The sequence below is a fragment of the Cotesia typhae genome, unplaced genomic scaffold, assembly GCF_013202065.1.
Source record: "Cotesia typhae breed Kobodo isofemale line unplaced genomic scaffold, CoteBio_Ctyphae contig_65, whole genome shotgun sequence".
NCBI lineage: Eukaryota > Metazoa > Arthropoda > Insecta > Hymenoptera > Braconidae > Cotesia > Cotesia typhae.
In genome coordinates, this window is record NW_027423762.1 from 2949575 (window position 1) to 2974072 (window position 24498).

Genomic DNA, 24498 nt, shown 5'->3' on the forward strand with positions numbered 1-24498 from the left:
AAGTTGGAGATTTATATGTCGTCGATAAACCTACATGAAAATCATCATATATTTAGCTCAATACATTTTTTTTTATCACAATATTGGGAATTTTTTGGTTTTTTTCGCAATTTTCATGGGTTTTTCGGGATTTACTTAGACTTTTAATGGCTGCTGGTCTGAGTACACTTCAGATAAGTATAAAGCAGATCGAAATACATGAAAATCATGCATAGTTAGAATCTAAAAAAATTTTTCAATCACCAAAACCCCCAATTTTCCCGTTTTTTTTCGGTTTTTTACAGTTTTCTCAAAATCCTAGGGTGTAGGGGCCAAACGGACCTCAAATTCGGGTTCAGCGGGTCAAATTACATGGGAATATATGTGGCGCGTCCCAAGTACAGACAACTTTTTTTTTTTTGTGTGCCGGTGTAATTAGAGTCAATCAAAAAGTCTTTAAATTGAAAACTTTATTCCTTAATTAATAATTTCTGGAGGAAATATTAATTTTATGTCTCTGTTTACCGATAGGTTTATTTTGTTTGTAGTTTAAGTGACAATACGCGATTTTAAAAATTTTTTTATCAACTTTTAATAGCGGCGTCATTTTTACTATTAAATTTCTGTAATAAAAAATTGCATATTATTTTTTTTAAGTTATGTTGATTGATATTTCGACAATTTATTGATTTTGTAAATAAAAAAAATTAAAAAATTAAAAGATTAAGATATTAATCTTACGTACATAAAAATTAACAACGAATTTTCGATCATTTTGTTAAATTTAGTCTCCTAGATTTTTCAGCATGAAAAATCGAAAAATTAAAATCCTATTTTCTTCTCAAATTGTTCTATTTCATACAGATTAACGAATAATTTTCAATAATTATAAAAGCTTGTAAAAATGAATTTCTAAAAATTTTTTATGTTAGCTCATTTTTATTTGAAAAATTAAAATTTTTATCAAAAAATTGAAAATTTTTTCTTTTTTCTACACTGATAAAAAATTCAACATAATTAAAAAAAAAAAATTGAACCTAGTATACTATTTAGAAAAATTTACCTAAATCAAGGATAATTTTTTGATTCAAGAATTTTTTTTCTTGATTCAAGAAATTTATTTTCTTCGAAATGGTATTTTTGGGTCAAGATTTTTTCTTCTGAGTTATCATTTTTTTATCAGTGTATTTTTAATAATCTTTAAGAAAAGAATATATGATTGTTAATAAAATACTAAACATTATTTTTATGGCTGCTTAAAGTGTTGTGAACTATGAAACTAAATAATTACTTTACTTTATTTTATTTATTTTTTTTTGTTTTCATCTAAAAACTCATAAAAAATTTGCCTTATGAATACAAGAAAGTTAATAATATATAATTATTCATATTATTCGCAAGATACTTTTATACTTCATAAGCTATTTGTGTCTTAGAAATATTAAACGACTTACAAATAAAATTTTCCTTATAAATTATAATAAAACCACTCTTAATTATGATTTTTTCTAAGAAGTCTCAATAAATAAAACAATTAATTGAAGGTGACAAGAATCAATTTTCATTTCGACATAAAATTTACTTTTACAAAGTATTTGCGTACAAAAATTAAAAATTTTTTTAAAAATTGATGAAGTTTTATTTTATTCATTCGTCATTTTTCTTTGACTTTTGTGCTTGCTTGATGCCATGATAGTACCCAGTATGGAAACCGCTGATGTACCAAGACATGAGCATGCTAGAAAGCGCATCCGTCTCATTTTTAGGAAGTTGATCCATCAGTTGCGAAGGAATCGGCGGCGGAGGTGGTATCCCCTCGAAAGACATACTCGAACTCGGAAAATTTGGCTGCTGATAATGGTCGGCTGTTTCGAATGTCATCCTTTCTTCCTTGAACTGATTTTTTCCCTGCTCGTAATTAGGTTCTGAGTACCTCATGTTCGAGCAAGACGCAGAGTCTGAAGTAGACATTTGATCATAATTTTTCTGAGCTTCCATGCCTCCAGATTCATACACGGAGACGCCTTCAGATTCGTAGAGAGAAGAAAGTTCAACTTTTTCGGTATTGCCATAGCCTAGAAGAATAAAGATCTCGCGGTTATGAAATTTATATCCATTAATTAATCACGAGTTAAAAGTGGGGGAATTTTTTTATGATTGAGTATTAATTACTATTTATTTACAGCGATCAATATATTATAATTATTCATGTTTTAAAGGATTAACTAACATTTAAATGGACATGTTTATCCATACGTAAAAAAGTCTTGATTAATCCACGTCGCGTGAATATAAGGACCTTAAATCTATGCTGAGTGAATGCAAAGGCCCTTACATTCACGGTGCGTAAATTTATCAGGATTTTTTTACGTGTAAATAGACACTTCTTATTTAAATTGCGCACTGTATGTGCGCTTTAATCTTTATAAACAAGGAACCGGAGACAATTTTTTTTTCAAGGATTCGATAAATTCCTATAGTGAATAATTTTGTGAATTTTTCCTAAACAAAGAAAAATTGTAGGAAAAATTCTCTGATACTCGATACATTGTTTAATTATCTGTTTTCTATCAGAATGTTTTTTACAAAATTTTCATTTGTTTAAGAGCGGTTTATAGTTAATTTTCAAACGTGTTTTACTCGTGTATAAGATAAAATTTCGAAATTAAATTATCTATCGAAGAGCGAAGCGTTTTTTTTTAAATATTTTCATTTATTTATGCATAAAATGCGTTTTAATACTCCATTTTTTGTACAAGTATAACCGAGATACTTCCGTTTCACCAATAAAGGATAAGAGAAAAAAAAGTGTAAATTCTTTTTAAAAGAAATTCATGAATCTGCAAATAATAATTCTGACAAATATTTTTATATTCTCGTAAACAATTCAAGGCTAAAATTTTCAAGAAAAATTAAGCCGCCATTTTCTCAAAAATAGATTTCTTTATCATTTCTTCGATTTTTCACCAGATTAGATTTTTATAAATAATTTTTGATCATCAATTAAAAGGTTCATCATGCAAGATGATTGAAAAATCGATTCTTGCAGCCTTTTGCATTCATATGACAAATAAACTGTGCAAGATTGATGGAGAAAATTAGATTTAGAATACCTACAAATAGACCTTGTTCTCTATTCTACTTGCCGGGTGTTAAAACCAATTTTGCAATGTCTGCACCGGTGTACAGACTGATGCATGCTGGAAATATATTTTATGAATATGATAATGAAATAGACTTGACTCAGATCAAGAATATAAGAACGCTTGTTGATATTATTGTAAATTCTATAAATTAATTTGATAATTATTAAAAGTTAATTTTCTATATTGCCGGCCAACAATTTTAATTATTATGGTAAATGTATTGTAGTATAAAATGTACTAGATTCTATGTTATTTGTGCAATTATTGTAAAGGAACTTTGTAATTGGCTTACAACTGTTAAGTTCATTATTTTTTCAATAAATAAATATGACCCCTTAAAAACAATATTTAATTTTTTTGTAATGCTTCTCCTTTGAATCTCAAAATCAGTTCTAACTAGTTTTCTCAATCAATTATTACAATCAAAAATTCAAATTAAACAAATATTTTATACCTAAAAATTTAACCAAGCAAGTTTTCCCGTCCTTAAAAATTTTCAAAATAGTAGCCTCATAGAGTTGTCCGTCAACAGAATAAATCGCTCGACATTGGGATCCAACGGTCCATTTATTCGAACCTCCTTCCGACGAACTAGCAATTTTCTTCTGATAAGTGTTCGTATCATTGCTCAATCCTTTAGCAACTTCTTCTTTCGCCAAACTAACCGCGCGATCATAAGCCTTAATTAGCACAGAGTCGTCCCAAACATCTTCTTTATTAACTTCAATGTGTTGAGACCGCACAAACAATTCTTTATCACTTTCAGACATTATTTATGTCTAAATAAAAACCAACACTTATTGTTTGACACTTTCACAAACACTTGACGCGCATAAACTTTTTTCACAACACTTAACACTTGAATTTCAACATTTTCAAAACCAGTTTTTTTTTCGAACTTAATAATTCTGGAGTATGTTTCTTGGTAGGGACAAAATGCGACATCCCACGGCAACTTCCGAAGCGCTCGATACTTTTCACTCTCTAACTGTCTCTCTTTAGCAATCCCAACTCTTACACATTGTATTATATCCAACGCTACTTACTGTCTGAAACACAAACCGTGAAAAAAATGTCATAATTTTTTATGATATGACTATTACAAATTTATTGTTCGTTAAAAATCAATTAATAAATTAATATTTTTTGATCCAAAAAAAATTTCCTCATTTTTTACGATAAGATCAAATTTATCGTTAATTAAAAACCAGTTAATAAATCAGGAGAAAAAAACAATAATTAATAATTTTTAATATAAAAAAAAAATTCAATATTGTATGGTAATTTCAAATTTATGGTTAATTAAAAATGATTTAACAAGTTAAAGTAAAAAAAAAAATTAGTAATTAACAATTTTTAATCCATAAAATTATCGTTATAATTTTTAGTACAATTACTTCAATTATTACTTAACGTTATAAAATATAGAATTGAAAAGAAATGATATTTAAAAATTAATAAACTTATTAAAATAATTAAAATGAAACATATGGTATTTAAGATTTAATACATACTATCAACGCCTGTTATTTCGAGAGTACGTGTAGCCTAAGGGCAACCAAGTAGAATTGCATAATCGTCACGAAACGGTATCGCCGATACGTAAGAGTAATAATCGCGTAATCGCCGGTGATCCGAAAGTGCGAGTGGTCCACACTGTACTCGTTTAAACAAATTGATACACATCTCTATATAAATACACATTTAACCTTACACATACATGAATATTACATATATATCTATATATACACAGCCATAACATTGTCGAATAATGTTAAAGTACTAAGTAGCCGGGCGTGTCTTACACTGACCATAATTTTACAAATAAATAAATAAATAAATAAATAAATAAATGGCAATCAAATGATATCGTAACTGCTTTTATTAATAAAATATAAACCATATAAACACATTTTATCTACGCACATACGCATTTAATTGTAAAATAAGTTTTACGTTAAATAAATAACGTTTTATTATTGTATACTCACAGTTTCTGTGCTTGGATTTCGCAAACATGTAATGATCAGAGTCATACTTGTATTGCTTTATGCTTTGAAGTTGAACCAAACAAAATCGTCTACAGTGAAAGTAAATCGTTTTCTTGCTTGTGTGTATATATATTTTTATATATATAACAACTATTATGTTATGAATGGTTGTTGAAAAAAATTCATTAAAATTTTCTATAAAACAATTATTTGGAGGATAGTTTTTTCTGTAATGTTCATCATTTCAACTATTACATATATTGAACTTATATATATAACGTAGGAATAAGAATTATATATAGTCACGCTTGTAAGCTAAAATATATACTTTCACACTGCTCTGGTATCCGCTACCGGTCAATATGCTTCATCCTATATTATATATGAAGAATTATCGAGTGGAAAATCGCCGGAAATTCTAAAAAAAAAAAAAAAATTTATTCAATAGAAATATTCCTACGTAAATTATATTAGATGAGGTTGTCATCACAGGAAAAATTGTTATTTTAATTTTATTAAAGATAAGTAATAAAAGAAAAAATTTCAATATTAAGATAGACACTATTTCTAGCCAATCTCGAACGAGTTACTGCGCGCTTAAAAAAAATGGCAACACTGTCCGAACTTGTATGCATTACATGGTATGTAAACTGGAGTCTATTGTATACTATAAATGGAGTAGCTCTGTATTTTATTTAAACGAGACAGATGCTCGCTTCGCTCGCTTTCATTCATTCAAAAATCCCGCCATTATTCAGTTCACCAATCTACTATCGAATAAAAAGATTACAGGTGTGACGTAAAACGACTTAACATCCGAAATCGACTTTTTAAAAACGGGTATCTGATAAAATTTCTAATAAAGGGCGATTTAGATCGCAACAAGTCTTTAATAAAAAATTAATAACAATAATTAATTTAAAATAAAATTGTACTGTTATTTTTTGATAAATAAAATCATCTTCTACATGACAGTTTATATAAATTAATTTTTCAAAATTTCAGCGCATGCGCATTTTATACTTTAAATATTGGCCGGCTTAATCGTAATTTTCAGATGGAAACATCTCTTTTCATATTCCCAATCCGAGGAAAGAGAATCGGGCCAATTTTGAAAATTTTTTTATTTGTTACAAATTTTTTAAAATGTTTTTTTTTTTTTTTTTTTTTTTTCGACTTTTCTTATATTGCCTAAGAAAATTGCGAAAAAGTCATTTTGGAGCGGGGTTTTTTGTTTTAACTTTTGCAGGCTTTTTTTTTTACTTGATCCTTGTTGTATGAATAAAAACGAGGATCAGGTCCAAAATCAGCTACCCTAGTAGAAAGAATCGAGTTTTCATTCGATTTAAACCAGTGGCTGGCAAGTCCAGTTGAACTGGTCAAAAACTCCATTTCATTTCTACTAGTGATAAATTTTTAATTACTTATTAATCAATATCTTAGAAACTGTGTTGTAATTGTAAATGAGACTACTCTTAAAAATTTATTTAATTATTACTCAATGTTCCTTAAGTTTTTTATTGTTATCGTAAGAAAAGTTTCTGAGATAAAATTATATTCGTAGATAATTTTTTAAGTCTCCCGTACAGCGCAATGTATGAGAATTTAAAAAACTCTCATTTTAAAATTAAATACCTCCGAAACTGTATTTTTAAAAAATTTATTTTTTGCCAATTGATGCAGATTTACTTGAAGATTAATCGATCAAAATTAAAAAAATATCTACGAAAAGCTACTTAGCGGAGATATTACTTCGAATGACATTGCTTTCAAAATTTAAATTATAAAAGACACTTTTAATTTAATAGTTAATTATCCAGGAATTCTACAAGGTTTTTGATTAAAAATTCCCTTTTATTGCCCTCCCAATGAATTAATACCTCAAAAGTTTCGAAATGGATTTGTTATTCACTTAAAAGTTAAAAAATAAACTCTAATCTCTAATGACACATTCAGTTAAAAATCAATCAATGATTGCGCAGTAAACAGCAACTCTTTAATTTGTATTCCATTTAAATAATCACATTAACAGCATTTTTTCTTTAAAAAGAGTTTTAGGTTGAATATCAACACTCCTTGAAGGTGTTGATGGAATTTTTATTTTGACGGACATTTCATGAATACATAGATTTTCATCTTTTTCAGTCTTTTCGTTCGCAGCTATAATTTTTATCAAGCCTATAAAATACTGACAAACACACATAATTACTGATTCATCTTCAACTTCGCATTCGTGTTATATTTAGCTTTTATTTGATAATAAATAATTGACAATAATTATTTTTACTAATAATTAATAATAATGATAAAATTTGTGATTATTAAATGAATAATAATTGAAGTAATTTATTTTATAATTTTCAAAATTATCAATTCGATTAATTGAGCAACTCATTATTTAAAAAAGCAGATAATTTAAATTACCAAAGTAATTTAATAAAAATAAAACTCATAATTTTTTTTAATATTTTATATGATTAATATAATTAATTAACTGCCTAGAGAAATTATAAATGAAATGTAATTTAAGGTTATTGCTGAAGACAATAGAAAAAGTACATAAAATTACGTTTTGATTGTTGGGATCCGACAAAAACAAATTGTTAGTTTTAAACGCGTTAAGTAAACGTTTTAATTTTTTACGGTAATTTTTCTAATTGATTTTAATTGATTTTAAGTAGATAAAATTATAATAAATGCCTTGTTACGACAAAATTTCGTGAAATACCTTATTTTGTATAATAAAATTAACTTAATCACATGGATTAATTATTACAATTCAATTAATTTAATTAATTATGATAATAATGTTGATGAAATTTGGGTATTTAATGGAGATTTTAAAAACTTGTAGTGTTATTTCCTTGAAACTATAATTTTTGATGTTTTAACTTAACTAGGCAGTAACAGTGATTTCCTCAATAAAAAATTTTAAGTAATATTTGCCTCAAAAGTAAATGCAAGTTCCGTTTCTTTTTATACTTTATAAAAATATTATGATTCTAATCAATTATTACGGACAAAATTTATGAAACAAAACAGCAAAATTTGAAATTTTTTACGGCTTGTTTATTTTTTAATATTAATTTAAAATAAATGAAAAAATTTACTGCTAAATAAATGTTATTATTTTTAACTGATTCTTGTTTGTTATCATTAAGGTAAGCAAAAACATGATTATAAGTTTGTTACGTGGAAGTAATAAAATATTTGATTATATCATAATTTCTACAGTCAACAAAATAAAGGAAATATAAATAATGATATCTTTAACTCTAAAGTTGAGAGTATATAAATATAAGTATTAAAAAAGAGAGAGTACTTAACAAATGCATTATCAAATCTTCCTCGATAATATACTGTACAATACGCGACTCCAATATTACACTTAAGTGCGACTAGAAAATATTTCGTAACTATTTTTTCTCGGCTCAACTTACAAAATTGTAAATTATTTAACCAAACTATATGGATTTAAAAAATATCCGCAATCTTAAAATACTTAACAGTTAATTCCACAATTTTTTTTCTTAATTTTATTTTTCCCGTTTCTCGCAAAGCAATCGTTATTTAACGTTCGAGCGTGAAAAAATAGTTTTATTTTTTTATAATTTTTCATAAATTTATTATTTTTATATAACTATCCTCATTTATAATGAATAGTTAATTAATGATGGTTGAAAATAAAATCGATTGAATTTTAAAATAGCTGATAATAAAAGTGAAAATATAAATAACAACGTGAAACTGAATGGAATGGAAAGCGGCTCTACTAGTAGTGTGATACTTTATCGGTTTTTCTTATTTTTATTTAGAAATTAATTTATAGTAAAAAAAAAATTTCATTTATCGTTAATTAATAATTTACTCATAACATTCAAGAATGATTTTTCACAGTTAAAATCACTTTCGTTATTATTATTTATTTTAAGCTCAAGGACATTTAATTTCTTAATAAACAATTAAATTTTTTTATACATAAAAAACAATACAATTTTAGGCCGTGTGAAAATTTTTATGTCAATAAAATAATTAATCATTTTATTGTTTTTAAAATAATTTAATATATATTTCAAAAACACATATTTAATTCAATAAATTTATTGCCTATTTTTAAAAAAAAATAAAAAAAAAGAAATAATAGAAGACGGAAGTAAAATAATTATTTTTTCTCGATAAAATAATCGAAAGAAATCCATAAAGGTCTATTGTAATTTAAACCTTGACTTTTTAGAATCTTACAACGACGATAGATTTAAATCACGATAATAATGTGATAATAATAATAATAATCATGATCGTACACTTAAGGATATTGATTGAAAGTCACTAATGTGTAATTTATACTTAGTTTATTTTTACTCATAATTTTAACTGCTGATAGCAATTAGTTGATACGATTATCGTTGTAATTAGTAATTACACAAGCAAATGGTTAAATCTTCATTTTAAGTCTAATTAATTGCCTGTTAATAATAATAATAAATTATTTGTAAAAATTATTTCCATTCGAGGCAAGAGTGTTTAATTTTTTACGAAAAAATAAACAGAGTAGTAAATGGCTATTTATGTTATTTAAAAGTAAAATACTTGGACAGTTAGCGGTTGATTAGATAATTAACGAAAATGAAATGAAACAATAAATTAACGATAAAATAACACGTTTCGTTAATAAAAGTTGAGTATTAGAGTAGCAGAGTAAACAGAATAGTGGACTAGGAGGATAATTTGTTGGTTGGTTCGTTCTAAGAATGACCATAAATTATGGGTAAGACTCGTGAGAAAGTGAACGGCATATAAACGCGAAGATTGAAAGCGCGAGCGAGTTGAGGTACGTCCGAGTTGACACTAATTTCCAAGTTGAGCCTTGCTTTTAACTTACAATACCCTCAATGACACTGTCTCTTCATAATTGTTATCCAACCTAATCATTAATATTCGATCATATTTAAATTACTTGACAATTTATTTTTCCCTCCCAATTTTAAACATGTGCAAATAGGTGTCAGATATTCCATTTATAACTGTTGTTTGATGTATTAATAATAAATTAAAAATGATGAATATCGATAAATTTACTCGGTACTAAAAAGTTTAATTTCAATCATGTCATTATTTATTCAAATTATTGCAATTGTTCATTGGCAAAAAATTGATGAAATAGTGTTTTAGTGGCTGTACTTTGTTGACTATTTGCATAAAGTGTTTTGAAAAATTATTTACTATGACAAAAATTATTTCGATGGCAATATTTTGTTTATATAATATGTCAATATTTTTACTGATATTATGAATTATACTTTATGTTTATAATTATTCATTTATCTATGATAATTTTTTTATATACTAGCATGAACCGCGAGCTACGCGCGCGTAATATGTCTGCACTAAAACCACATTAAAATAAAAATTACACACAAATAATTTGTCCTCTAACATATATAATTATTAAATACAAAATTTGTAAAAAACGAAAAAGAAATAAACATATCAGGGAACAATATCAAATAAAATTAATGAAAATAATCTCGAGCGTTTACTACCCTTGTAATGTTTACTACTACCCCCCCCCCCCAATAGATGATTCCATAAAAACTCCATAAAAGTTCATGTCAACCCCATAGAAACTGCAATGAAAAACCCATAGAAACTACAATGAAAACCCCATAGAAATCTACATAGAAATCTTCATAGAAACCCCATAGAAGACCCCATAAAAACCCTATAAGAATCTCAATAAAAACCCTATAGAAATCTCCATAGAAACCCCATAAAAAGCTGATATCAACCCCATAGAAACTTCAAAGAAAATCCAATAGAAATCTTCATAGAAACTCCACAGAAGACCCCCATAAAAACCCTATAGAAACCTCAATACAGCCCCATAGAAATCTCGATAGAAACCCTCAGAGCAACCTCATAGAATCCTCATTACAACCCTCTCCTCCATAGGCAATGTCGCCATAGTAATCGTTGCTAGGCAACGTTCCTATAACAACCGTTGCCTAGCAACAAGGCTTCAAATCTTACCAAACCGACTTTTTATTTGGAGACAGTTTGCCGTAGTATAATTAATAAAAATGTCTAATTTTTTTATTTAAAATTTTTTAAATCAAAGCTAAGAATATCTGAATTTTTTGAAATAATTGATTAAAATTGTAGCTTACAAAAAAATTTTTTTAATTATAGTATTTATTGCTTTCTCCCTATTTTTTATAACAATAAAATAAAAGCAAAATTTCCATGTTCGTAAAAATGATTATTAAAAAAAAATCCACCAATACTAAAACTATTATTATAACATAATGATCTTTTGTATGCATGAATAAATAATTAAAAACTTGAATAAAATTATTTAGGAATCGAAATTTTATTTAGATGATAAATAGAATGTAAATAATATAAATATAAATAAAAAATGAAAGCAATAAAATTACTGCATACTAAGTGACAGCAAACGGAGTTATAGTTAATTGCACCGGTCTACCTTCTCAAGGTTAACGGTATAGATTAAAATAACGCATGGCGATTCTTTACGAGGTGTTCAAGAAACACTACACTACATACTTATACTTTATACTATTATTTTAACGAAAAAACAAGTTCGTGAAACTTATTTTATTCAATTAAATTGATTTATTGCGGTTCAATGATCTACAAGTCTTAGAGAGTCTGCAAAAACTCTATAATTAGATACGATAAACATCTGAAGACATCAAAACGTCTTCGCCATTTATCTTTGTGCCGTTAAACTTAATAATTTGCAAATATATAATATAAATAAATTAAATAAATTATTAGTTTGCAGTGAAATTGTATGGGCGTAATAAGCGATTGTCAATATATAATAATATAATATAATATAATTTTATTTTACTGAAGAAACACTTAAAGCGTACTTATAGTTTTAGCAAGTACATGAATTCAATTTACAGTAGTCAATAATTTTTTAATCGGCTACTGATTGAATTTCATAATGCGGACAATAATAGAGTTTGTTTTTTCTCCGGTTTCTGATGAAATTTAATTTATAGTTCCGGATCTTTAGATTAACGAATACCTAATTTATTTATCTTGCCGTGATAGCCACTTTTTCTGATTGCAGCATCAATAGACCCGGTAATTGTAATTTAATCCTGGCCGTTCTCTGTAATCACAATAACAATCCACTCTTTTTCTGTTTAATGGTCACGAAAAAATATTAAATCATCTCTGAAGTTCCAGTTGAGAAAATTCCGCTCTCAAAGCGGACAATTTGACTGAGAGTCAATTAAAAATAATTATTCACTGAAAAAATTCATTAAAAGGTTATAAAGTAGCATCTTCGTAATTCTTCTGTATCAGGGTTAAGTATATATGTGTTTTAGATATGTGCAGCAACATAAATGCTAGGATACTTTAAATTCTTGTCCTTACTTTTCCAAGACAAATTACCATTCCGATCACGAATTGACGGATCGGGAGCTTCACCGTCTAGCCGCGACACTGTTGATGTTTCCCGCGAGCATCAATTACTTCCGAGAGTAATTAAAGTGTAAGAAACTCAAATTCTTGGGATTCTTCATTTTTGCTTGAATCTATTACAAATAATTGCTTATATTTTATTTATTTTAAGTAAAACAAAATGGTAAGCCCGACAATGAAAATACATTTATTTTTTTTGTAAAAAACATTCTAATTATTTTTTATGATTGATTCAAGAAATTTAAATGATACACGTGTAAGAAAATCGTTTCAAAATTGTTTTAAAATTGTCGTTTGTTTAAGATCTTAAACGTCTTATTTTCATAACAAATTCGAGAACCAATTTTAAAAATCTGCTCTTAGAATTTTTTTTTGGCGTCTTAAAAGAGTCTTAAAATAGTCTTGGTTTGTGTCACGTTTCAGATCTTAATAATGAGTATAATTTCACTTGAACTGATTTTAACTTAGAGATGATTTTATTTTATTGTATAGTTTCGATTGAACTTATTTTAAATTTTGGAATTTGTGAATTTCACTACGCTGAGTAGGAAGGCCTACACTAGCGGTGAGATAAAAATTACTTAATTGGAAGAGTCGATACTGCTGAGTCGGGCTCAGGACGATAATTAAAAATAAATTTGTAACTTTTAAAAGAACAAGTAGCTAAAAAGTGTCCAGTTCCTTTTTGAGGGTCCTATGCCATGGCCTTGAGAGAGGAGGAAAATCGTTGCCCAATCGGAAAAGGGCTTTTCCTTTCTAGATCCCTTCTCTCAGTGGAAATTTCTAGGGCCCGCCCTCATGTAACCGGATGGGTGTGCGCACCTACACATCCGCTTATATGCGAAATTATTATTAAAATTTATCATTCAAGGTTACTATTTTATGTTACTTGTTTAAATGCTTAGAACTTTTATTTTTTTTCTTTATTAATAGTTATTGTTTAAAATTTTTATTTTACTGTTTAAAATTTATTTAGTTTATCTTATCCTTTAAAATCATTTTATCTTATTTGTTCCGTTGTTGAATAGTTCTACTATATTATTTAAAAATTATCTTAATCCTAGTCGCAAATTATTTTTCTGTTTCTAGAAAATACTTAAAATTTTATTATGGGCTCTTAAAAGAAGTTTTCTTTTGAACAACTTAAAAATTTTTATTTTTATCTTCTAAATATATTTCGAGAAAAATATCCTCTGTATGTCTATACTCTAATGACTCAGGCGTCATTAAGGCAAGACGAGTGTATAATTTTTATATTATTATTTAAAGTATTTTTAAAGACCACATGAACAGAACTGTGTACATTTACCGATAACTTGCATTTCCCGAGTACAACGAATTTACTTATTAAATTGATCGCGACATAATACTTGTATTTAAATTGTAAGTAACTGTCAGAGAAAGTTTACTGCATTTTGCATCTAAAAATTTTTAAACACGGAAGCCTGGGTACAATATTAAAAAATATGGACGGTTATAGCAGACAAAAAAAAATTATGTCAATGTTTGTTATGAGTATATATAAAAGTTTAATTGCATATCTAAATAAGCGATAAAAATACATTACGGGAACCTTGATCTTCTTCACGGTCAATTTAAAAATAATCAGATAAATTAAATAAACTACATAAAAAACAAGCCATCAATTATAATTAATCAATCAGTAAAATTTTATTTCGCAATTTAAATTACAAAAACATTAATCTTCATAATTCATACATCAATATAAAAATTAACATTATTTTTTTCCACTTTTACTTTTCTTGGATCCAAATCCTGAGAATCCCATGATGGCCGCCATATCATCGCACCCCGCAGTTTGAGCTTCCTCTTCTTGGGCAGCTTCCTCAATTTTCCGCTTCTTTTCCTTCCTCCTGTCCTTGCGATACTCCTTCAGCTTTTCTTCTTCCTCCTCTAGCTCCTTGACATGCTGCTCAAGATTGTAATCCTTCTTCTTCTCTTCTAGTTTCTTCTTATTTGCTGCAAATCGAGCTTTGACCTGATCCAGCGTCGACCTTTCGACCTTCATGGACATTCCCAAATTTTTCTGATGTTTGTTACCATTAATATGGTCCAAAAAATTGATGGAATCTTTGACGAGGCAATCACAGACATTACAATAATAACCACCCGATTGGGAAGAAGCAGTGTTTTTATTTATAACAACTGTTTTTCCGAGCTTAGAATCTAAATCTACTTTGTAGTCTCTTGGCTTGAGCAGTTCGCGTTGAACTGCTGGTTTTTTCAAAAGTCCAAGCTCTTCGTCTAAGATTTCTTGTCTGGCACGTTCGAGAGCCAACTGTTCGTAGTCTTCGTGGTTCCATTTTCTTCTATGGTCATTTGGTCTTTCAGACATTTTGAATTTTAATTTGTACTTAGTAAAAATTTAGGTTAACACAATTTTGTACAATTAATCGACACAAGTCACAGAATTCTAACCTAGTTTTTTTTGCTAATATACAATATCACTTTATAGTGCCCGAAAAAAAAAATTTCAAGAAAACACACACTGAAAATTAGTTACCTATCATTAAGATTTAATTTTGTTAAATTGTTTTTAAACGAATAATAAATATCACAAATTATTTTACAGAATAAACAATGTACAAAATAACTAATAACGTAACCAATAGTCGTCCCGGTGAAAGAATGACTTTTTTCCCTACCATCAGACTATCCCCCACTTTTATATATTTTTGTTACGCATGCGTATGAAAATGACGAGATATCCCTCCGCGTAAAAGTAGTTAGATCTAGAAATTAAAATTAGCGCCACCGCAAGAAACAATTTGAAAATTAAATAATTGATAAATATCTTAATAATACAACAAATAAATTAAATATTTATAGTCAGTAATAAAATATAATTTATTAATAAAACAATAAAAGAATACAACTTTTTATAAAAGAAAAATGTAATAATAACGCGAATAAAATTTAAGTAAAAAAAAAATTAAATTTGTGTTTTTAGTTAATGGTTAAAAATTTTAAAATGTGTATCGAATACCATGAATAAGGATTAGAAACATTTTGGACAAGTAATTTAGCCAATGAACCGGGATTAGTGCAATAAAACAGTCTTGCTAAACCTTGTAGATATTATTCAGATTCACGCCATGTAACTTTTCACAGAATTGTAGCCCTCTAAGTATTGCCTGAAGAAAAATGTATTGAAAACATGCAGCGTGAAGGGTCCTCTCTTTTTGATCATTTCAAAATAAACGTTAATGATCTATAAAAATAAAAAATAAATACAATTAATATTGTAAATTGATATAATCAATTTCAATGCATCATTGACATAATTATTTAGTAAATTTTATTCTACATTTAAAAATCTTCACATGCATACTGTAAATAATAGTTTAGATATCTAGTATTACGACTTAGTTAATTTCGATTAATTTTTCTCACTTGGCTATCAAAATATTTCAAAATGAATATAATTATTCATTACAAGTTATTTTATGACAAATCATTTGTACTTATATATCGCTAACTTGATCATTCAGCCACTTCCCAGGAAACATAGTTTTAATATCCGAGACTTTTATAGGCATATCAACTAATAATTAAATTAGAACAAAAAAATATCTTTTTAATATTGCACTTACAGTTTTTCAAGTTTTTTAACAATTGACAGTTTATTTTTCTTTATTTTTAACTTCCCGCTAAGAAAATTGAAAATTTTCAAAAATCGGGAAGTTATTGGTTTCACCCTGTTTTTCGAAAATCGAGTTCTCATCAGATCTTTTTTCTCAATTTTGCATCTTTTGGAGCAGTAGACTTCAATCACAGCTGAATATGCTTAATTTTTATAGATAAGAATTCGCCTATATTTCTTAATTAAGCTGTAGTAGAAGCTAAATAAAGTCTAAGCAATTTTCATTTAAATTATTGCCGCTAAAAATTGAACAACTGAAGCGCACTCTACGTACCAAACACAACTATTCACGGAATTAAGGACTACTTTTATTCGGCGGAGTATAACAACAAGCTTATAACATATGGCTTTGCTGTCTGGAAGCAGTGAATGATGACACCTAGAGGTATTTTAAGCAATTCTATTTCTCTTGGTAATGTCAAGTTCAGTAGGTAGAGTCGTTCTTCACGAAGGTCGATATGTTTTGCGCTAGAAATTTAAAAGTGTGTCAATTTTTTAAATGTAAAAATTACGAAAATTACTTGGAAAAATTTTTCTAAGAATTAGAGTTTTAAAAATTTGTTCCATTTTTTTTTTTAAATATATTGTTAATCATTTCAACTCGAATAATTTCGATTATCTGTATGATGATTAATAATTTGTTACTTTAATTGAAAATGAAATTAAAAAAATTGATTAGACCATAAATAAATCATTCTCTTTTTGATATTCAAAAGATATCTCAATAAACAATTAATAATAAATAATTCCAATGTATTAAAGGGAACATCTAATGTGAAATCCTTACAATAAAAATACATGAGAGTGTGAAGTTAGTCAATAGTCGAAACTCGCGAAAAATGGGACCGGATTCCTTATTGGTCGAAATTAAGGCGCGCTATTTAAATTTCTAGTTTATAAAAAAATGATTTTTTTTTCATATTTCAATAGGTTGTACCTTTGAAAATAACATACTTAAATTTTAAATCGATATTTAAAAGCTATTTAAAGAGTAGCCGCTCAGCAGTTAGAATAGAATAATTTTATCTTTAAATGCGTTTTTCTCGAAATAGCATTTTTCGAATTTGCTGGAGTGATTACTCGGAGACAAATGATCCGATCGCTACCAAATTTTTTTCTACACGTTCTGTATATAGTTCTCCATACAGTGACCTATCAGTTTTTTGATATGATCAAAAATCGAATTTTGGCGGCCCAAAAACGACCGAAATTTTGAGTAAAAATTTAAATTTTTTTTTAAAAAAACGTCGCCATTTTGTCAATTTCTGATATTTTTTTTTGACCGTGAGTGATTATACGAACAATATCTTCTAGTTTAAAGAAAATTTTTTTTTTACCTTTCATCCACGGAGAAGGCTGGAATCACTCCATCAGTGGAAGATCTTTTTTTTTTTTTTAGTGAATAGGCGGACTCCAAGGACATCAATGTCTTCATGCGTTGATAACAGCGATGTATCAAATATCAAAGTTTTTTAAAGATTAGCGAGCCGCAATTTATACTTCGCCACCACGTGTTCTTTTGATTATGATTTGAATGAAATTGATAAATAAGTACATATACAGATAGATATATGTATTTAAAATTATCCATATCATAAATCGTCAGAATGCATCTCAAGATCCTTGATCTTGTTTCACGGTCACGTGCCATAAATTATCAGATAAAGAATAATAAATGGATACTTTATAGTATAATAATAAATATAAAAATAATAACAATTGGTAAGAACGTTTATGAACATTTATTCCATTAAAAGTGATATCTTCATATATGCAGTGTCAAGACGTTTTTAAGACTCGTTGAAAGAAGCTTAAGATAACCTGCGGACTTAGCGGGTAAATCTCTCCATTAATGTAATATAACGTGCCCTTTCAATTTCACACATTTATATTTCTTACCGTGTAATATATTTACACCAAATTTATTTTCAGAGAGATATAGAATTTATTTTATATATAATGTGTTATGTGTGGGATTGGATTGTTGGTGGCCGAGTATTACACATACATATTTTGTAGTTTCTTATTTATGCACCTTTTGCAAATAAAACAGCTTCTTCTTACGTTCCAGTTGAGTGAATATCCTCTGGACTGTTTAGTTCGGGATAGGTAGTATTGTACATATGTGTTCATTCTCATTATACATTCATAAGCAGAAATGTGTGTACACAAAAGTCTTTAAATTGTTATACAGAGCCGAGAGCTTTTGAATCGTTTTAGTTTGAATTACTTGTAGTGGTTAGTGGTTACTTTACTTTTGAGGCCATGTCATTTCTTAAATTCTATTTTGTCAATAATTACGTAAATTTTTATTGTATAGCCAGACTTATGAAATCACTGCTTTGGAATAGAATATTTAATATTTTCGTTCTTTTCCTCGTAAAAAATCATCAATTGTATGTTTCACTTCAAAATACTTGTGTAATTTTTTTTTCATTTTAAGTATTTGATACATTATATTATACGATTATATATTCCATCAATTTTAGTCAATTAGAGAAGACAATATTATTATTAAAAATTTTGAGAACTAATTAAATAAAAAATCAGGTTGATCGGACCACAAACGCAATGTTGACAATTATTTCACACTTTACTGCAACGTTTCGTCGGACATCCTATCGAAACGTTGCGATAAAGTGTGAAATAATTGTCAACATTGCGTTTGTGGCCTGATCAACCTGATTTTTTTACTTAATTAATTCCTTTTGGACTTGATTTAAGCAATGAATTTTGGGAACTTTTTTGCCGATTTTAGACTTATTTCCTTTCTGCCTGTTTAAAAATATTGATTGAAAAGAATTAAAAATGATGAAATTCGAATTCTTTTCAATCAGTATTTTTAACTAGGGACGATAACGATAAAAACAATTACAAAGTTATTTTTCAAGCTTACCTTGATCTCATACAATGATATTTATATGAAAAAAAATTTTCGAAATTTTTCCGATAAGTGAAAATTTTCAAAACACAAAAAACTGTCGAGAAAAAAATCATACATTTAAATTTGAAATTTTGTTCGTCTTATTGTGAGTCTTTCTAAACAACAGTACTATAACAACAATAACAATCTCTTATTATTCGAAAGTGAACGTAATAACTATCACTATCAACAAATAACAATCGAGATAACTAGAAAATAAAAAAAAATGTATCACGACCTTCATACGGGATATAAAACAATTAAGGTGAAACAATTGACTTTGGTATCATTTGAAAGGATGAATCGCTTATTACAAAATTTATCATTAGTTTTTTTATATACTTTGAATTTTTAGTTATAAATTATTTAATGGATTTAATTTCCGAAATGTTTGAAAATTTTTGAAAAAGTAATCGGATTTTTGGTGATTGAAAATTCTTATCAAAGTTTATAATGAAGAAAAAAAATTTTTAAACTTCAAAGCTTGGCGTATTGGTTGATGAAAATAATATAAAAAATAATTAACGTATTTAAAAGTATTTGGCCGATGATCTTTACGTAAATAGCAGTATAAATAAAAATAAAAAAATAAACAAGTTTTATCAATGGTAATCTTTTGTACCGAGTACCTTTTCAACCGGTAAATTATGTAATGGACTTTTACTCTCATTTTCAATAAGACTTAAGTGTATAAACTGTAATGAAAAATATATATATAAAAATGTATTCTTATTATTATTATTATTTATATTATTAAAATACGTATTAATATCAGTATCATGGGAAAGTCAATGTCAATAAAAAAAAAGACAAAAATAAATGGAGGCTAAGTGAAGTTAAACTGAAATATATTAACAAAAAGTAATGGGCATGCATAAAAACTTCGACATTGAGATAATTTGTCATGAGTGTATATTGAGAACGGAAAGTTAAATGCTGATCACGTTTGCGTTTGCGGCAAGTAATCAACAGAGCAAGGGAATAAGGGCAAAGAATTTCAACTGGTGCGGGATCTGTGTAATGCAACTGAGCACCAGCTGTAATTTAAAAAAAATTAAACAAAACGTTTGTCGACAAAAAATCGATTCCTCCTTATAAAAAACTAAGTTATTCGTTTACATTTGCTAATGCTGCGTAATGTTTTATTATAATGATAATAAAAAATGATACAAGAGTTGTTGATTGTGGCCTACGACCCGGCAAGATCGATACGATCGTTACTGTAAATTGATGGAGGTTACTCTTGGGCTGGTGCATGCATGGCCATTGGCCCGCGCGGCAAATCAAGAGATATTATCACAGAAGTTAAGCCCTGAGGACACGCTTTGTATAACGAGACTCTGTCGAAAAAAGGTGAGTTTGGACTTGGACTTGGGTTGGGTTTGGGGTGAAAGGTATTCAAGTAAAGGTATTATATCACCTGGCACATCGGGATTATATTCTCGATTCTCGCTGAGTAACGTGCGTTTGTCCTGACCGATTTCGGGAGCGACGAATGTCTACTTTCATTTCAAATGCCATTTACCATCGATATATTTAACATCAATATTTCATTATTGACAATCGTAATTATTATTATGGCCATCAATTCAATTAAATGAATGAATGTACTGATAAAAAAGGGATTTTTATCAGTACACTTAATGTTGAAGTAACGAAGCTGATGCTTGAATCACACATCAAAGGAAAAATTTCGATGGTAACATCGTAATTCAGGTCTATATTTCTGCTGTTATTCTTTTTAAGATGATTTATTTTACATTGTAAAAACTCACAAACAAATCTTTAATTTCTTCCCCTTACTCGGAGTACTGGAGTAATTAAATAAAACACTCTGCGGACGGAATAAATTTGGAGTTTATTTCAGCGGAGCGAATATAGATTTAATCCGAAAAAAATCCGAGTTGGAAGTTTTTAGACTCGAATGAAGTTTAATTAGCTGAAACAAGCTTCATATGTCAAATTAATAGCAAATACTTCAAACAATTTATCTGAAATTTAAGTTTGTAAATATTAATTATATTTTTACAAAAAAATTTGAATTTTTTGGAAAATTAAACCAAATTTTAATACAGATTATTTTTTTTTTAAGTCTTGTTAATAAATTCTATCATTATTACGTTTAATTAAATAAAATTAATAACTTTAATGTTATTGAAATTAATTGATATTTGAAAATTTTTAGGGATTCTTAACAAATAATTTATTATAGAGACAAATTATAGAATTAAAAAAAAATATTGATGCAATTGTTTTTTAAATATTCAAATTTGTAGTTATATCAAAATAAGGAAAATTTTATATTAATGTTTAAAATCTCAAAAAACGCATTTTTAATTTTAATTAAGATGTCGTTTAAAAAAAATTAGTTTAGTACTTGATTAAGCTGAAAACCTGACTGATGTTAGCTACCTGACTTAGATACCTCCTTAAGGGGTTACAAATTTTTTTTTTAATTTCAATAGCTAACATAATTAATTTACTAAAGTTAAAAAATTGTTAAAAAAATCGCCTTGATAAATTTATCTTGAATATAAAATTCAAATAACACGTTTTTTGTCCCAAGAAAAAAAAAATAATTGCAGAGTGAAAAACACACCCATTAAACCCAGAAGGTACTTGCATTGAAAATAAAGTACTTACGTACAGCGCAACCTTGATTTATTTTTTTATGATTCCTTTCTATCCGACAGATTTAAGCATAGCAATGCTCATACCGATATATTATTTATAGAATCAATATTGATTTCATTATTCGTGTAAATGCCGTGTTCTCTAGTAATAAATTTATATAACCTAGTGCTAGTTCAAGTAATAGTGATTACAACCAAACAATTAGATTCTGCTGGTCGTACAAAAACTGTTAAGTTTATTGTCCATTGTTGAAAGCACCTGTTCCAGTGGAACGGATCATCACTGGTTGACTGGTTATAAGACAGTTCATCTTTCTATTTTTAAAATTCTTCACTTTAACTTCATTTCTCTCTCTCTCTCTCTTTCTCTTTTTCTTTTTTCTGTTCGTCTGTGATATTAAGTAGTCTTCCATATCAGTACATACTATTATCCACGTACCTCTCAGTTAAGTAAAGCCTCTTCTGGGTCAAGGAAGTCGCGGGATACTCAACTCCTGGCTGATGGGGACTTTAAATTGTTTCGCGTGGGTGTCAGGACATCGTAAGCTGAATCGAGAGGGACAAGATAAAAACAAAACACATTTCTTGTGCAAGGTGTATTATATTCAGGAAGTGTTGACTCTCGCCTCTTTTTATCTTCATCATATCTTTTTAAGTAAAAGTCATTTTTCATTTTAAAATGAGATTTCAGGATATAGTTATTACATAATTGAATAATTAATTTATTTTCTTCTGAATCATTTTAATTAATTAAATAATTAAATTTATAAAATAATTAATTAAGCTTTCAATGATTAAATTTTCTGTTAATTTAATAATAAATCTCGAATATTTCACACAAAACTGACTAACAATGAAAAGTCATTCAGAAATGAATTTTAGCTTCATAAAAAGTTGAACTATCACAAAAAAATAAATGACAATTAAATAACTCGAATTTTACTCTACAGTGTTGCGAAAAAATTTTTTTGCTCAATTTAAAATTGATTAATTAAGATCTATTCGATTTTATAATCATTTGGACAAAAGAAAAATATAACACCGTCTATTACTTAATATCAAATGTATCACACAATATATCATAATAGTTAGAAATATAGCGAGCGAACGCATTAAAATATTACAATAAATTATTGTAATAAATATTTGACGTGTTTATAGCAACATTTTATTTTATTAGCATAACTAGCTATTTATATGAATTTTAAAAATGCTAACTACGGATCGTAGTATTATAGATAGCACAAATATAGATATCAATCTTCATGAATAAATCTTAATAAAAATTTTAAACATGTGTATTGATGCATTTAAATTATCTTTTAAATACTCAAGTATCAATAATCTGTTTTTATAAACAGGTAATTATTTTTTATTGAAAAAAATAATTTCTACAAATGTAATTTACGTACTTAAAAAAAAAAAAAAAAAAAAAAAAAAAAAAAAATTTAATTAAGATATTCTATAATTTAAAAAAAATTTTCTATACTACCAAGTTCAATATATTCGCGATTTATGTCACATAATATAATATAAATTGTTTTTGTTTTATATGATAAATATTTAATATACTTTAAATGGAGGTCATGGGGAAGTGGGACACCTGTTAAAAAAATATCGCAAGTCGGTCTTACATACATCGAGGCGTGGCACGAGTATAGAGGGCCGTTCCGTATAAGTGTGTGAGTTGCGTAAGATCAAGAGGGTTTCCTCGACTTGCAACATTCATATCGAAGGAGTCCCGTAACTGATGTTTTTTATTTTCTTCTTTTTTTGCTCGCCTTACGTTACTGAGAAGCTGTGTCTTACTGTAAGAATGTGCCAGATGTTTACTCCGCTATTTTCACACTATTTATTAAATAATCATTCATCAGTTCTACGACTGTAGTTTTAGTTATGTTTTATAATTTTACATCCTGAGTAGTAAAATACTCAGATGCCGTTTTGTAATCGATCTACGAGTCGTTAATTTTTTCGTACTCTATAAACTTGAACGATTCTTATGAAACGATACAGGAATTAAATAAATTTTTCCAACTGCGGAAATCCTTCATTTTTATTGAAATATTTTTTTTTTTTAGTTACACTTTTATAAATTTGTAGATTAGATGATTTTTAATTGATTTAATTGTTCTGGAGTAAAATTAACTGCGAACAAAATTTTATTTATATCATTGATGAAAAAAAAACTTCGCGGAGTGAATTATTTATTTTTTTTATTCAATAGAAATAAAATAATAATTGTCACGCGTTTGAAAGTCATAAAGTGCGTATTTAGAGATTAAAAAAATTAACATAACTTTTTTTCTCAATTTGATACAACAAAAAAAATTCCATACTTAAAAAAAATCCATCCAAAATTTTTAAGTGACATTTTTTGATAAGTTCTCTATAATAATTTATTTGTTACGAAATTCAAAAAATTTCCTGATGTCAATTAATTTCAGTAATATAGAAGCAATTAATTTTATTTAATTAAACATAATGATGTTAGTAATTTATTATTTTTTAATTTTTACGTTAAGATTTATCAACAAAACTTAAAAACAAAATAAAATTTATGAAAATTTAATTTAGTGTTTCAAAAAAATCAAATTTGATGAAAAAATATAATTAATATTTACAAACTCAAACTTCAGATTAATTATTTGAAGTATTTTTTCGTAATTTAGCAAATGAAACTTTTTTCAGCTAATTA

At 27.3% G+C, this 24498-nt stretch overlaps 2 protein-coding genes, 1 long non-coding RNA gene and 1 pseudogene across 3 annotated transcripts in view; 1 reads left to right on the top strand and 3 right to left on the bottom strand.

Moving 5' to 3' along the window:
- Nucleotides 1-24498, top strand: part of LOC141532608 (uncharacterized) — an 84468-nt gene that overhangs the window by 21311 nt on the left and 38659 nt on the right. The window lies entirely within an intron of this gene.
- Nucleotides 1518-3995, bottom strand: Smn (survival motor neuron). The gene is made up of 2 exons (XM_074251036.1): nt 3580-3995; nt 1518-2054 (listed from the first exon to the last, which is right to left on the bottom strand). The coding sequence occupies exons 1-2, from the start codon at nt 3893-3895 to the stop codon at nt 1627-1629; spliced, it is 744 nt and encodes a 247-aa protein (XP_074107137.1). The 5' UTR covers nt 3896-3995; the 3' UTR covers nt 1518-1626.
- Nucleotides 5019-24498, bottom strand: part of LOC141532609 (uncharacterized) — a 243400-nt gene continuing 223920 nt past the window's right edge. The window contains exon 6 of the long non-coding RNA XR_012480117.1: nt 5019-5534. This is a non-coding gene — a long non-coding RNA (uncharacterized LOC141532609). The remainder of the gene's footprint in view (nt 5535-24498) is intronic.
- On the bottom strand, nt 14227-15247 carry LOC141532607 (zinc finger matrin-type protein 2 pseudogene; annotated as a pseudogene).

Bases quoted from the DNA above. Each gene is read 5' to 3' on its own strand.
- Smn (XM_074251036.1), bottom strand. From the start codon at position 3,895: ATGTCTGAAAGTGATAAAGAATTGTTTGTGCGGTCTCAACACATTGAA. The intron at 2,055-3,579 runs GTATAAAATATT...TTATTCTTCTAG, and splicing joins TTGCTTGGTTAAATTTTTAG to GCTATGGCAATACCGAAAAA.